The 14,143-nt window shown below is 43.1% G+C and overlaps 1 protein-coding gene across 2 annotated transcripts in view; it reads left to right on the forward strand.

Moving 5' to 3' along the window:
• Nucleotides 1-253: 253 nt before the first annotated feature.
• Nucleotides 254-14,143, forward strand: part of SMARCA5 (SNF2 related chromatin remodeling ATPase 5) — a 32,470-nt gene continuing 18,580 nt past the window's right edge. The window contains exons 1-6 of one of the 2 annotated variants that reach the window (XM_084856168.1): nucleotides 254-583; nucleotides 5,427-5,501; nucleotides 6,940-7,106; nucleotides 9,162-9,262; nucleotides 10,476-10,576; nucleotides 13,596-13,775. In XM_084856168.1, coding sequence (XP_084712294.1) covers nucleotides 458-583; nucleotides 5,427-5,501; nucleotides 6,940-7,106; nucleotides 9,162-9,262; nucleotides 10,476-10,576; nucleotides 13,596-13,775 — 750 coding nt within the window. In that variant the 5' untranslated portion in view covers nucleotides 254-457. Of the gene's footprint in view, nucleotides 584-5,426; nucleotides 5,502-6,939; nucleotides 7,107-9,161; nucleotides 9,263-10,475; nucleotides 10,577-10,939; nucleotides 11,024-13,595; nucleotides 13,776-14,143 lie in introns of those variants that run through there. The other variant, XM_084856170.1, reaches the window with a different exon arrangement.

Consider the following 14,143-nt stretch of genomic DNA (forward strand, 5'->3'; position numbering starts at 1 on the left):
ATGACGCAACTCCAATTTCTCTCTCTCCTCCCCCCCCCCCCAGCGCGGGTTGGCTCTGCCCGCGCGCGCCAGCTCCGCCCATCCGCTCCCCAAGCGCCCGCCGCGGAGGCAGCTGGCACTGGCAGCAAACGGCGCCGCCTTCCCTCCTCCGGGCCGATCAGATGTAGCTCTTCCTCGTCCCCCCCCCAGCCCGCGAGGCTTAGTCTCGCGAGACTCGAGAGCCGGCTCGGTTCCTGGTTGGTGGGATCGCGCTGAGAAAGCCGGGGCGGCAGCGGCGAGGGGCCCTGAAAGAAGGAGCGGAGGAGGAGGAGGGAGAAGAGGGACCGCTCCGAGCCACGCGGAGGGAACCGGCCGGCCGGCGGGAGCAGAGTTCCGTTCATTCGTAGAGAGAGATTTTAGAGCAGGAGCTCGCGAGCCAGGCGTCGCCGTCGCCCCCCGTCTGGACGGCCGTCCCACGATGTCTGCGGTGGGGCAGGAGAACGAGAGCTCCCTCCCTGCCAGCGCCTCAGTTCCCGGCACGGAGGACGCGGGGGGGCCCTCGGCTCCCGCTGAAGGGGCGCCCGGAGGAGACGCCGAAGGAGCGGTAAGGAAAGGCGGCGTTTGGCGAGGCGAGGCGAGGCGAGGCTCCCCGCCATCTCCGGCGCTTGCCGACGCGATGGGGAGGCTCGCCGGCGGTGCTGAAGCCGGGCGGAAGCCCCGGCGGCGCCCGCCTGCCGCCCACCTCCGAAGCGTCCTCGGAGACGGTTATAACCGCCGACTCCCGTGGCGGCGGGCTCTTCGGGCGGGCCACTCGGGCCCTCAAGGAGCCGCGTGGGTCTGAGACAATAGCGAGAGGGGCGGCTGCGGAGCCGCTTCCCTCGCCCGGCGCCTCAGGGAGCCCCGCCAGCGTGCGCTTGGTGCGTGCGTAAATAAGCCGTGCGTATCCCGCCCCCCCACGGACCCGACTTCGGCCGGGGAGGGGGCGCCTCGTTGGTGGGCGCCCCCGGGGCCGAGACGCCTCCTCGCCCTCCCCCGCCCTCTCAGCGGCGGGGGGCTCTGCCTTTTTCTCTGCCGGGCGGAACGGTAACAGCTGAGCCATAGCCAGGGTCGGGGAGGGGGCGCAGAAACCTTCCCCAGGGAATAACTCCCGTCCTCCTCTCCCACCTCAGACGGCGCGGTCCTAAACGGGTCTGTCCGGAAGTAAGTTCCCGAAAAGTACAACTGGGCTTGTAACGTGCAGGTCTCCGCGTTGGCGTATTGTTCCTCCAAACGCTGTAGAGCCTCTAAATAATGCACACGCAGGCTTCAGAGTTCCGTCCTGCAGTGGATATAAATGGCCTGCCTCATTTCCAGGTTCTCGCAGATCGTTAATGCTTTAGGCACGCACTGTACTCGAGCCAGACTGGGCTTCGCTTTGGAGTCTGCGATGTAGCAACTGCCCCATCATGTACCACTCATTCCTTCGAAGGGGTGTGATAAGAGATTTTATGACAGATCTTGAGTGTGAAAGAACTCATTTGTATGTAATATCTGATTTGGTTTTCTTTCCACCAATAGGGATGTTGCATACATTTTTTGAATAGGCACCATTTTGCACTGTCTAGTGGTGCACCTGTTTCTGTCAGCCCTAGCCAGTATAGACAGTGGTGGGGATGATGGAAGTTGCAGTCCAACGACTTCTGGAAGGCCACACATTCCCTATCCCTGTCATAAACAATGGAAGTTTTTCCTTAGGCATGTTGTATAATCCAGCCTCCTAGATCTATATTAGTTATACAATCACCTGAAAGCTATAGATTGAATCATTGTAAATAAAAGTTGTACTCAGATATGCAAAAATAAACAAAAGCTTCCAAATAGAGAGAGATGTTATCCCCTTTAGTGTGACTTCTCGAAAATACCATTTTAGCACATTTGTCTTAATGCTTTAAGTTGATATACCTGTTATAAATAAGGAGGGAGAATGACAGTGGGCAGTGTATCACATGCTTCCACATGCCCTTGTGTACAACCAAAGGATGGCAATTACAATAAATACAAATTATGCTTCATTTTTGAAAAAAACGTTTAAGTCAGGATTATTGCTTTTTAACCTTTATTACCATACTAGGGAAGCAAATTAGGACTACAGCATTCATCTTGAAGCTATTTTAGCTGCTGCTTCTGCTTAGGACTTTATGGCCTCTGTGGGTCTGTGTCAATTTATATGTCTCAATTTACAATACTTGTGGAAGGCCACACACTTGACCTGCTGTCTTGTTTATGATAGGAGGACAATCTGGTGGTGAGCAAGTTTTATGTGGAGGAGTTTACAAATAGTGGCTGGGCTTGGTTGTCAACCATTAGTTTATACTAGAGATGTGAAGGCTGGAACAAAATTGGGAAAAGTGAAAAAGGAAACATTTTCTCCTCCCCTCAAAATTGGAAACATTGAACATTTTTGGATTATGAAATATTTTCTTTTAAAATCTTAAATAAAATATTTAAGATTAGGTGTTCATATATTGCTCCCTGGCCTTTACTCCCCAAAACACTTTCTAAAAACTATGTAACAGGAAGACTTTTATGTAAGACTAGTTGCACTTTACATTGTACAGAACCTGATCATTACAATTCCAGTACACTGAAGAAAAGCAGTACAGTACAACTCCCAAATACTAGAGCAGTCTCCCCCCGGGGGGCACTGCTATTTTCACATGAGAAGGAAGAAGGATTCAGTGGCCTGGTTTCATATGTCATTAACACCCACAATTAAAAACAAAATGTGGGTGGTCATGAACAAGACAGTGTGCTAGTGTACGCTGCCCAATCAATCTTGCAGTAAGCGGCAGTGGCTAAACAACTCACGAATGCTCTATCCCTGGGTTATTTAGTGTTGTGTCCAAATCTGGGCTTCTGGTTTGTTTCTCCCCCAAAAGCTAGAAAAAGAACGTATGGCTTGCAGTAGGCATTGTAGGCTGGGTGAAAAGTTGCCATGGCTGCATGTCAGATTTGGACAACATGGTAACTCGCGACACAAAATGAAGAATTAGGGTAATCCTGGTCACGCAACTGGCATGTGTGGTGTGGGGAAAACAACCAGCGCTGGCTGCATTGTTTACCCTGTTGATGGTCTGAACACCTGCAATGTATTAGATCCATGCCCAATCTCACTAATCAAATTTGTCAGTGGGAGCTGGTCTTCTGAGTAATGGAGATAGTAAATGTCTACTTGAGGGGGGGATGTTCCCCACAGTCTTCAAAGAGACTGGCATGTCTGTTCCAAAATCTATCCCTCATTCAATCTGGCTAACTTTAAATGCTTTTGACTAGTGTCCATTCTTCCTTATTTGGGGAAGATATTGGAGTGTGTGGTGGCTATCGAGCTCCATAGTTTCTTGGATGATACATGGTTTCTTGGATGAGTAGGAAACATGGTGTCCTCCAGATGTTTTGGATTACAACTCCTGTAAGTCCCAGCAGCATAAGAATATAAGAGTCATGCTGGTTCAGACCAAGGGCCCATCTAGTCTAGCATTCTGTTCACACAGTGGCCAATCAGCTGTCAACTGGGAACCCACAAGCAGGATATGAGTGCAACAGCACCCTCTCACCCATGTTCCCCAGCAACTGGTGTACATAGGCTCACTGCCTCTGGTACTGGAGGTAGCATATAGCCATCAGGACTAGTAGCCTTTGATAAAGGAATTTGTCCAACCCCCTTTTAAAGCCATCCAAACTGGTGGCCATCGCTACATCCTGTGGTAGCGAATTCCATAGTTTATCCATGCACTGTGTGAAGAAGTACTTCCTTTTATTTGTCCAGAGTCTCCCACCAGCTTCATGGGATGATCCTGGATTCTAGTTTTTTGAGAGACAGAGAAAAATGTCTCCCTATCCACATTCTCCACACCATGCATAATTTTGTAGACCTCTATCATGTCTCCCCTTACCCTCCTTTTTTCTAAGTTAAACAATGCCAGCTGTTGTAACCATCCCTTATAGGGGAGATGCTCAACCCCCTTGTTCATTTTAGTTTGTCTTTTCTACACATGGTCAGTGTTCAGGGATTATGGGAGTTCTCGTCCAAAATATCTGGAAGGCAAAAGATGCCTACCCTGATCTTTGCTCTTTCAGCCCAGCTTTTAACCTGGTTAAAAGAACAGAATGTGCCTTGGATACCATGTGCTGAGAAATGGACTCAAGCTCTCCTTTTCATTTCACCTTGGAACAGTAATGGAAGCTCTGATGGACTAGAGGAGGGTGAACAAATTGAAGCGTAGCACTAACATGACAGAAGTACTGATTCTGGAACTGGTATACAGTCTGTGTTGGATGGGGTTTCACTCCCTTTGAAGACTCAGGTTCTTGGCTTGGGTTTGCCCTTGGGCCTGGTGTTTTTCTGGGATGTTCATGTAACAACAGTGGCCAAGAGTATTTTTTTATTACAAACTGGTTGGCATTCCCACTGCATCTTTTCCTCGCCATAGTAATCCCTGCTTTGGTGACATCCAGATTGAACGATGATAACGTGTTTTATGTGGGGCTAACTTTGAAGAGTTCTTCGAAACTGTAACTGATTCAGAATATGGCTGCTAGGATGCTGAATGAGGCTTACCACAGGGAGTAAACAATGCCAACTTTGAATCAAATTTGTTGCCTTCCAGTGTATCAGCTGGAATCAATAATTGCTTGGTTTGGACCCTGTGACAAGAAGTTTTCGTTTTAAAGTCTTTAGTCACTCCTGTACCCTCCATACTGTGTCTATTGTTTGTTTTCTTGTCTGTCCCCATTTCCGTATAATTTTCTTTCACTGCATAGGCCATAGGGAAAGAAAGCATATTCAGTAATAATTCTGGTAGCTTATATAATCAACTTCACATTGCCCTGAAATATGTTGTGTATAAAGCTCTCTTATTGCCATTCCTACCTGTCATATTTCTAACAATGTTGCTCTAGTGCCATGTGAGGTAGAGAATTGAATTCTGAATCATATGTTCTGCAATAGTTTGAAGCTGCTAGCTTGGACTTCAAAATGGGCACTGGAAAAATGGATTTCTGCCCAAATAGATACTGATATGGAATCAATAGAAGAACAGCTCAGTAGAAATCCCATTATGATCAGGAGTTGGATGGTAATAGAATTCATTAAAGATTGGGTGAAAGGAAATAAACAATGGGCAGTCAGAATTATAAAAGCTAAATGAGACTAAGGCAAACTATGTTAATATGGTTCGTTTCTGTTCTGCCATTTTCATAGTAAATTGGGCAGGCTGTGAAAAATAGATTCGAAGCGACATCTTAATTCTCTACTATTCATCAAGGCAAAATGGTTTAGCACTGCAATTCTAATGTGCACAACTGGTTTGGGTTACCTGTTTCTTAAAAATACTTGAAAGATTTGTGAAATCATAAGGGGTAAGAAGAAAATAAATGATATATATTTTTAATTGCTGTTTTCCTCTTAGGAAGTGGTTGATGATGAATCGCCAGGAAAACAAAAAGAGAACCAAGAACCAGATCCTACATATGAAGAAAAAATGGTTTGTACTTTATACTAATGAGCGCTGTAGTTCCGCTGGTTGCTTTAGATTTATACATAGGAAGTTGATAAAGAAGATAATCTCTTGCTGTTGTCTGATACTTTCTCTTAAACTTGTTTGTATCAGCAATGCAAATAAGATTGCAGGGAATGTTTGCTTATCTCACTCCTGGATTGTGTCTTGCAACTCCCTCCTTCCCATTGCCCACCCTAACTTCTTGCCTTCTCTATGTCCTAGCCCACCATGCACTAGTGATAATTAATAGGCATACATTATTATTTATTTATTCATTATATTACAGAGTGTGGGGATTTTAGAAAAAACGAGTCATTAGGATTATGATAGAGGTGTATAAAATTGTGTATGGTGTGGAGAAGGGCACCAGGTTGGGAGCCTTTCCCAATCTGGTGCCCTCCAGATGTGTTGGACTGGAACTCTCATCAAGCCTGAACCATTGGCCGTGGTTACTGTGGATGATGGAAGTTGTAGTCCAAGAGATAAGGAAGGCACCAGATTGGGAAAGGGGATGTTCTTCTCCCAAAATTCTACAACCTGGGCTTCTGAATGGTGGGAGATTCAGGACTGATAAAAGGAAGTGCATAGTCACACAGTGCATAGTCAAATTGGAATTCTTGACTGCAGGATATATATTATTTATAAATAAATAAATATTAGGCTTTACTCCCTGCAGCCATTGGGTAAAGAACCATGCCAGCTGCTTCCTGAGGTCACAAATGCGCCTCAGAGGGAAGAAAAAGGGCGTTCAGGTGAGCAGGGAGGGGGGAGGAGAGGCCAGGATATGAGAAATCCTATGCCTTCTCCAGCCCCTCACCCCCAGTGCAACTTCTCTAGATGGGGTCAAAGGCCAATCTAGAGGAAGAATGTTTAAAAAGAGGATGGAGAGGTGAAAATTGCCTCTGTCGCTCCTCCCGCCCTGCAGCCTGGCAGGGCGTTGGATAAGTGGAAGCCTCTGAGAGTGAAGGTCTCCTTCTAAAGGGAATGCAGTCCATGGGATTGAACTGCAAAATCTCCTTTCAGTCTTTCCTGTTAATGGTGCATTTTGGAACTGAGTAGGTTCCTCTGAATTTTACCTCTGAATTTGTGATGGCTCTCTGAACTTGGGTTGGTCAACATTTGGTCACCTGTAAGTGGGAAGGCGAGTTAAAGCTCAAATTTGGGGCTGTATTTTTCTAATGGAAACATAAAACTTCCTTGTTCTTTAGCTATGTTTTGATAACAAAACAATTATCTTCAAAACTAGGTTTGCCTGTTGGTGGTATGTTCATCTTCAGGTTATCTTAGCCTAAACTACAGGTGTGTGTTTTAATTGATGTATGCGGTTGATTCTGACATGCTGAAAGCTAATGTAATTCTAGAATTTGAGTTCTTCATATAAACATGCTTGCATTTTTGCTTATCTTCTGCATCCTTACTACAGCAAACAGATCGAGCAAACAGATTTGAGTATCTGTTGAAGCAGACAGAGTTGTTTGCTCATTTCATTCAGCCTGCTGCTCAAAAGACTCCAACTTCACCTTTGAAAATGAAACCAGGACGACCACGAATAAAGAAGGATGAAAAACAAAATCTGCTATCTGTTGGAGAGTGAGTACTACCTGTTCTGCTGGTTATCGCTGATATTTTGCCCTAATTTGCAAATGAGTGTCAATTTAGAATAGTTTGCAGATGTGCTTTTGACTTTAAAAGTCTAGCTTGTTTCTACATGTGCAAATAGGATTGCACAATTGAATAAATGTTTTTTTAAATAACTCTGATATGGGGGTGCAAGAATATGACATCCACATGTATGGTGTTTTGCATTTGCACAAAAGCCCCTAAAAACAACTTGAGGAACTTCTTGGGAAATTTATTTTATGATGTTATCTGTGGGATACTTTTTAATTTGATTTGGATTTATACTTTTTAAAAGTTCATAAATATTTCTTTATGGATATATACTTGTCAGCTGCTTTGGGTGGTGAGTCTTTTCAAGGAATGTTAGTGTGTAAATATCTTTTTGATGAAAGCAACTTCCATGTAAACATTAGAGTGTGGTTTTCCTTAAGGTTTGTTTTTAGGAGGCTGTCTACACTATTGAACAAAAACTTAGCATTTCTTAACTGGGAAAATTCTCTTTTAGTTATGCTACTACATACGCTACTAGAATTCCTGCTACTAGATCAGGTGTAATACATGTAGGTGTTGCAGGGGGCCACAGATTTTTGGCTGGCCTTGTAACCAACTCAAAATTTATTTATTTATTTCATTTCATTTCTATACCGCCCAATAGCCGAAGCTGTCTGGGCGGTTCACAAAAATTAAAACCAAACAGCACACAATAAAACAATTTAAAATATATAGAACATTAAAACCACAATATAACAATACAACCACAATAAAACCTAGCAGCAGTGCAGGAGTTTAAAATACAAATTTAAAACAGCAAAGCTAAAAGTTTAGAAAGCTAAAATGCTAAAATGCCTGGGAAAATAAAAAGGTCTTCACCTGGCGCCGAAAGGAATACAATGTAGGTGCCAGGCGAACCTCACCAGGGAGCTCATTCCAGAGCCGGGGTGCCACAGCAGAAAAAGCCCTCCTCCTAGTTATAAAAACAATTTATAGTTGTAAAGACCCTGTCCTTGGGTAAGAGTCAGGTTCTTGGCCCTGACGTTATGGTTGGGCCCCTGCATATGGTCTCGAACAATCCCCTGCAATCCTTCCCAGTTTGGAGTTGGATAGGGTTGTAGGGGATTTGTGAATGCAGCGTGAAAAAGCTTATCAAGGCAAGGTTATATCAGACTCACCGAAGAGGACTAGCTTTGAAAAAGCTGCTTAAAATGCTTTCTGAACCAATGTTTTGCTTTTCCCTAGCCTGCCAGGAAGCAAGCAAGGTCAGCTTGACCTGAGAAAAGGGGGCATTGAAAAGAATAGGCTGTGGGTATCTATAGGGGATCACTCTTGCAACCTGCCCGTTTGCTCCAGCCCTTCTCTACCTGTTGGATTTAGAGGTTGGCACATTTTTCACATGGAACTGTGCTGTGCTTCTGATCACCTCCAGAGTACAATGCTATTGCGGCCAAGGTTTCCATTCCCGCTCCAAGTTTGAGAGAATGGCAACAGTCCCCAATCTAAGGTGGTGTTGAAAACAAATACATGTTAAAACTGCTATAAACTAGGGGTGCAGACCTTCTTTCAGCCCAAGGGCTGAATTCCCTTTTGGAGAAGCTGTTTGGGGCCACATTCCAGTGGTAGGTGGGGCTGAAGGCAAAAGGGGTGGGGCCAAAACACCAGCATATTGTAGCTTAAAACTCTTACTGCTAGTAACTAAGCCTTAGGAGAAGGATTTCAACCTTTTAGAATGGATAAAAACTGCATAAAAGCCAGGAAACCACCAGGCAGTCAGTGGTTGAGGGAAAGGAGGTGGGGCTAGGGCATGGGGGCATAGCCTTCATGGCCAGATTTGGCCCCTGGGCCTGAGGTTCTGCACCCCACTATAAACCCTAGATATACATCTGCCATGGTGGATGAATATCATCTGCTTTTTAAACAAGGGAATAAATTAGGCAATTCATATTAGTTGTTAAATTAAGCCATACCTTTAGATGTGTTTTGGAATGCACTGTAGCTGCTGATTACTCAAGATTGACACACTGTTTTTAGCTACCGCCATCGTAGAACTGAGCAGGAAGAGGATGAGGAGCTGTTAACAGAAAGTTCAAAGACCACTAATGTATGCACACGATTTGAAGACTCTCCATCATGTATGTAATCTCTTTGCTCCTGATGGTGCAATCTCTGTGATTTACCTTTAAACAAAACTGGAAATATTTTTGTATCCCCTTTCCTCCAGAAGATGTCATGGAACTCTTTATATTTGCCAAATGTTGACTAGCTCAAGATCCACATCAAAAATACATTTGTATTTTTGAATGAAGTTTTAATTCTTGCATGCAAAATTTGAACATGCCTTTTCCCCATCTTGCTGTATTTTCTTTTCTTGACTTCTCTTACAATGAAAACTGCTGCCCATGGTTATGATCCCCCCCCACTTATGTGACAGTAGGAGCACACAGCTAGAACTTCTTTTGCCTTTTCTGCAACAGTTACTGTTCCCCAAGAGTAAAATGGGTAATCAATGGAGTGGGGGTAACAGCTGGAAAAACTTGTACACATGCACAAAATAATAAAAAGGTAAAGGTGTCCCCAACCAGTCGTGTCCGACTCTAGGGTGCGGTGCTCATCCCCGTTTCTAAGCCGAAGAGCCAGCGCTGTCCGAAGACGCTTCCGTGGTCATGTGGCCGGCATGACTGAACACCAAGGTGCACGGAACGCTGTTACCTTTCCCGCCGAGGTGGTACCTATTTATCTACTTGCAATTTCTTGCTTTCGAACTGCTAGGTTGGCACAAAACAATAGCAGTTAATAAATGATGCACTGTGTGTGCATGCGCGCACGCGTGCCCCTCTCTCTCTCTCTCTCTCTCTCTCTCTCTCACCTGCCTACTGACCCTCCAGTCTGTTCTGGCTCCAGTAGGGCCCCTTTTGGTGGCCTAAATGGACAACTCTGGCTTGAGAGAGCTTCTAATATGTTATCCCCTTGTCACACCCCATGCTCCTTGCGAAGAAGGATCCACTGTTGTCATCAAGATGAACAGCATGCCTGTATTTCTACAGTATAGCCAATCTTTATGGATTGCATAACATCTCCCTCCAATCTTTATGGATTGCATAACATGAGAATTGAATATTGTTACCAATTTGTGGAAGTAGTATGCTATTGCTAATAGGTTGGGACACCTCTTATTTGGTAAATCATCCAAGTTAGGCAAAACTGAAGATAGAATTGAGAGAAACTCTTCTGATTAACCTTGTATCCTTCCATGTTTCTTTTCAGTGGGACTGGAAATATTTGTTATGAAGGGAGTCTGGTGACTTCAAATATTTTTTATAATGTCTGCTGTTGTCTTTGTTGCAGATGTAAAATGGGGAAAACTGCGTGATTATCAAGTCCGAGGTTTGAACTGGCTAATTTCTTTGTATGAAAATGGCATCAATGGTATTTTAGCAGATGAAATGGTATGTGAACCAACTATTGTTGTTTGGAATTACCAATTTTAAATAAAATGCAGAGTTGCTACATGCATGTCATAAAATTTTTGTACTACATTGCAGCCACAGTTTGACATTAGTTTAAACTAGATATATAACACACAGTACAAATAAGAGGAATTATTTCCTCTTCGCAATACAGAATAACTTTCATATAGTGACTTGTCTCAAGAAAATTCAACTAGAGAATTTCCTTTTTGTTCTATCAAATAATGTATGCTTTCAAGTTGGAGCTTTCTTGGTTGAGTGTTTCTCATTTAGAAAGACCAATATACTGAGATGGTAGGAAGATGTTTCCAGCTGTTGGATAATTGACATTCAGGGAGCTTGGAAGACTGCTGTTAAATGGCCTTCTCTTACTGCTTCTAGCAACAAACTGAAACTTTCTTCTGGATTTGAGTTGTGTAGTTGAAGGTGATTAAGACAAATGGGCACCTGTTCATTTGCTGGTTTTATTTCATCTACTTAGTTTGTGCTCGTGTGTGTGTGTGTGTGGGGCAGAGGGGCAGCGGAGGTGTTAATCTATTTGATGTTAGGGTTTTATTGTTTTATGATACTACATTTTGTAAACAACTCAGAGGACTATGTTGAGTGTTGAAAATAAATAAATCCTGTCTATCTCAGTTGAAAGTGAAGTTAGAAGATATCCCTGTGCACTGTTTCAAGTATTTGCAAATAGAGACAGCTTCAAGGATGTGGTTTCTAGGGGATTAAATACATTTGGATGTCTTCTTGGATGCATATGTTCTATCTCTAATAGAGACCTCATCTGTAGTTCTCAGGCTGGTATGGATCCGTAGGGTATAGCCATGCATGGAGTAGAACCCTTAATGGGCTGCTTGAGGATTTACAGTGTCTTCAGATATGGAAACCTGAGTTTGCTATCTCTAGTAGCATATATTTTAAGGGAGAAGTCCTACAAGTCTCAGGGCAGTTGTCTTACCTCAGATGTGATATATCATTGTTGGAGGGACTGTGGGAATTGGAATATGTTCTACCATATCTTCTGGAATTGTCCTAAAGTTTCAAGTTTTAAGCTTACTATTTGATTAAAATTATTAGGATTATTGGGGTCTATTCAAGCGGACATAACTCTAGATCCTTATTGTTAATATAAATGTGCCATTCATCAAGACAGTAGTTTAGCTGTCTTATTGGTGGCCAAAACTAGTGATAGCCAGACATTTGAAAACTGAGATTATCGCCTATAATATGCCATGGATTTTCTTGATGGAAAAGCTTACCCATCTGGTTAAAATGGGCAGAAACTAAGACAGGCCGAGTTCCTAAATATTTGGTCATCTTTTTCTGTATGGAGGCTCCCAATATGCTATACCCTAGACATCAAAACAAGAGGAGACTTCAGCGGTGCAGAGAGAATAATTTCTTATCCCAACATGTTTCAAATTTTACGATACTTCCTCAGGGACAAGATTTAATCTAGGGTGCAATCCTATTGCATATTTTGACAAAAAAAGTCCTACAATTCCCAGCATTCCTCTTCCAGCATGGTTCTTAAAGGATCACATCTGTCTTCTGTACTATCTGATGAGTCTCTCAGAGAAAGAGTCATATGACTTGAAACACACTGGGCTTTCTCTGCACTTTTGAGGACTCCTCTCTTCATCACTGTACTGGTGCCATTCTTTCTTCGCTCTTCTGATTTCTTGTTCAATCTACATTTATTACAGTGTTAGGACTACATTGACACCAGTATTATCTCTTTGAACTAAAAAAGGGTATTTCTTTTAAAGCGGTTGATTATTTAAGGATATATTTCTCCTTTGTGATTTATTCCCCCTTTTAATTTAATACTGCATTTGCTAAAACTTTTGTGGTAAGCTTTTGGGGCATGGTGTTTGGAAAAAAATAAGTAGTTCTTTTAAAGTGCCCCCATAATCTCTACTAAAGAGCCAGTCAAGCATATATCTGGGATCCTAGTTCTAAACATTGTAAACCACTGTACTTTCTTGTGGAAATGATTAGGCTGAAATAGCAGACATACCTGTTTTGTTTCCTTTCTAAAGTTGTGTCAGCCAACTGGCAAGTTTCTAAATGTTGCAGGCAGCGACCTCCCTACCACCCCACCCCAATATGGCATGTATGTTATCACATGTGATGTGGTGTATGAGTATGTATGTATGGGAATATATTTTATTAAATATATGCATTAAGGGTGTGCACATATAGCCTCAAAGGGCAGTAGCCAACAGGGCCCCTCTGCCTCTGCTGGTTCTGTTGTGCTTGCAGGAGTGACCACTTGCACAATGGGGTTTCGTGCACAATAACCTCTCAAACAAGCAAAAACACTCATTTCCAGTTTGGGACAGGTCAGCGGTGTTTCCTTTTATGAGCTCCATTGACTTGCCCCTTTCCAGAAATTAGCATTCCCACTCATTTCAGGTTATTTTAAGAAGCGAGAAAGCCCTGTTGCATGAGTGGTTGCTTCTGCAAGCGTATGGGCACAGTACCCATTGTACGTAAAGGACTGCTAGTTGGCTAGTGTGTGAAATGGCATTTAGATATTATTGAAACCTACCAATGAACTCTTATTTTAGATTAGCACACTATTTATGTGATGTGACAGCTTTTGTTATGGAAACTCTGTAAATTAAATGTACATAAATGAGATCTTGACCTACCACTAGAACAAACCTAGACAGCTGCTTAGACAGCAAATTTCATAGGATGGCAATGGATAATGACCAGTTGGTCATTATAAGAACTTTGTAATTAAGAACTAGTGCTTGAGTTTGCCCCTCCCTCCCTTTTGTATTGTGTCTTTTAGATTGTAAGCCTGAAGGGAGATAATGTCTTATTATTGATCTTTGCAAGCTGCTCCAAGAGCCCTTTTTGGCTGAGGAGCTGGGTAAAAACGCTTCAAATAAATAACTGTATGAAGACATTCTTTATTTTATCTTGCTTACTGATACAATCGGCCTGGATACTTCTCAAACTTAACTTTTTATATATGTCCTGTTAACAGGGTCTGGGAAAGACACTGCAAACAATTTCTCTTCTTGGGTACATGAAACACTACAGAAACATTCCTGGTCCTCACATGGTATTGGTTCCCAAATCAACTTTACATAATTGGATGAATGAGTTCAAGAGATGGGTGCCGACTCTTCGGGCAGTATGTCTGATAGGTGACAAAGACCAGCGAGTGAGTATGAACCATCTCTGTGCGTTTGTGTTTCCTTCACATGCTGTTCTTCCAAACAGTTAGCTGCCATAGAGTAGTTTAAGTAGGATTCTTAATCATTAGAGGTCAGATTTACAAATGGATTCTGCAAAGATTTTGGACTGCAGCTCAGGTACTTGAAATAGAAGAGTCAGGTACACACAGGTGAGGCAGCTTGAGGAAAACACCATCCAGATTCCCACACTTTCCCCATCACACATAGTGACTATTTCAGAATTGGTGGGTTGTGCTGCTCTAATGTACATAAACCAGAAACTAGTTCTAAATGGCTTAAGATGTTTTCAGATCTGTGCTGCTTCTTTCAAAATGTACTTATCTAGTTCCTCAAA

The sequence above is a fragment of the Heloderma suspectum genome, chromosome 5 (assembly GCF_057233095.1).
Source record: "Heloderma suspectum isolate Gila_16-S chromosome 5, 16-S_ref, whole genome shotgun sequence".
Lineage (NCBI taxonomy): Eukaryota > Metazoa > Chordata > Lepidosauria > Squamata > Helodermatidae > Heloderma > Heloderma suspectum.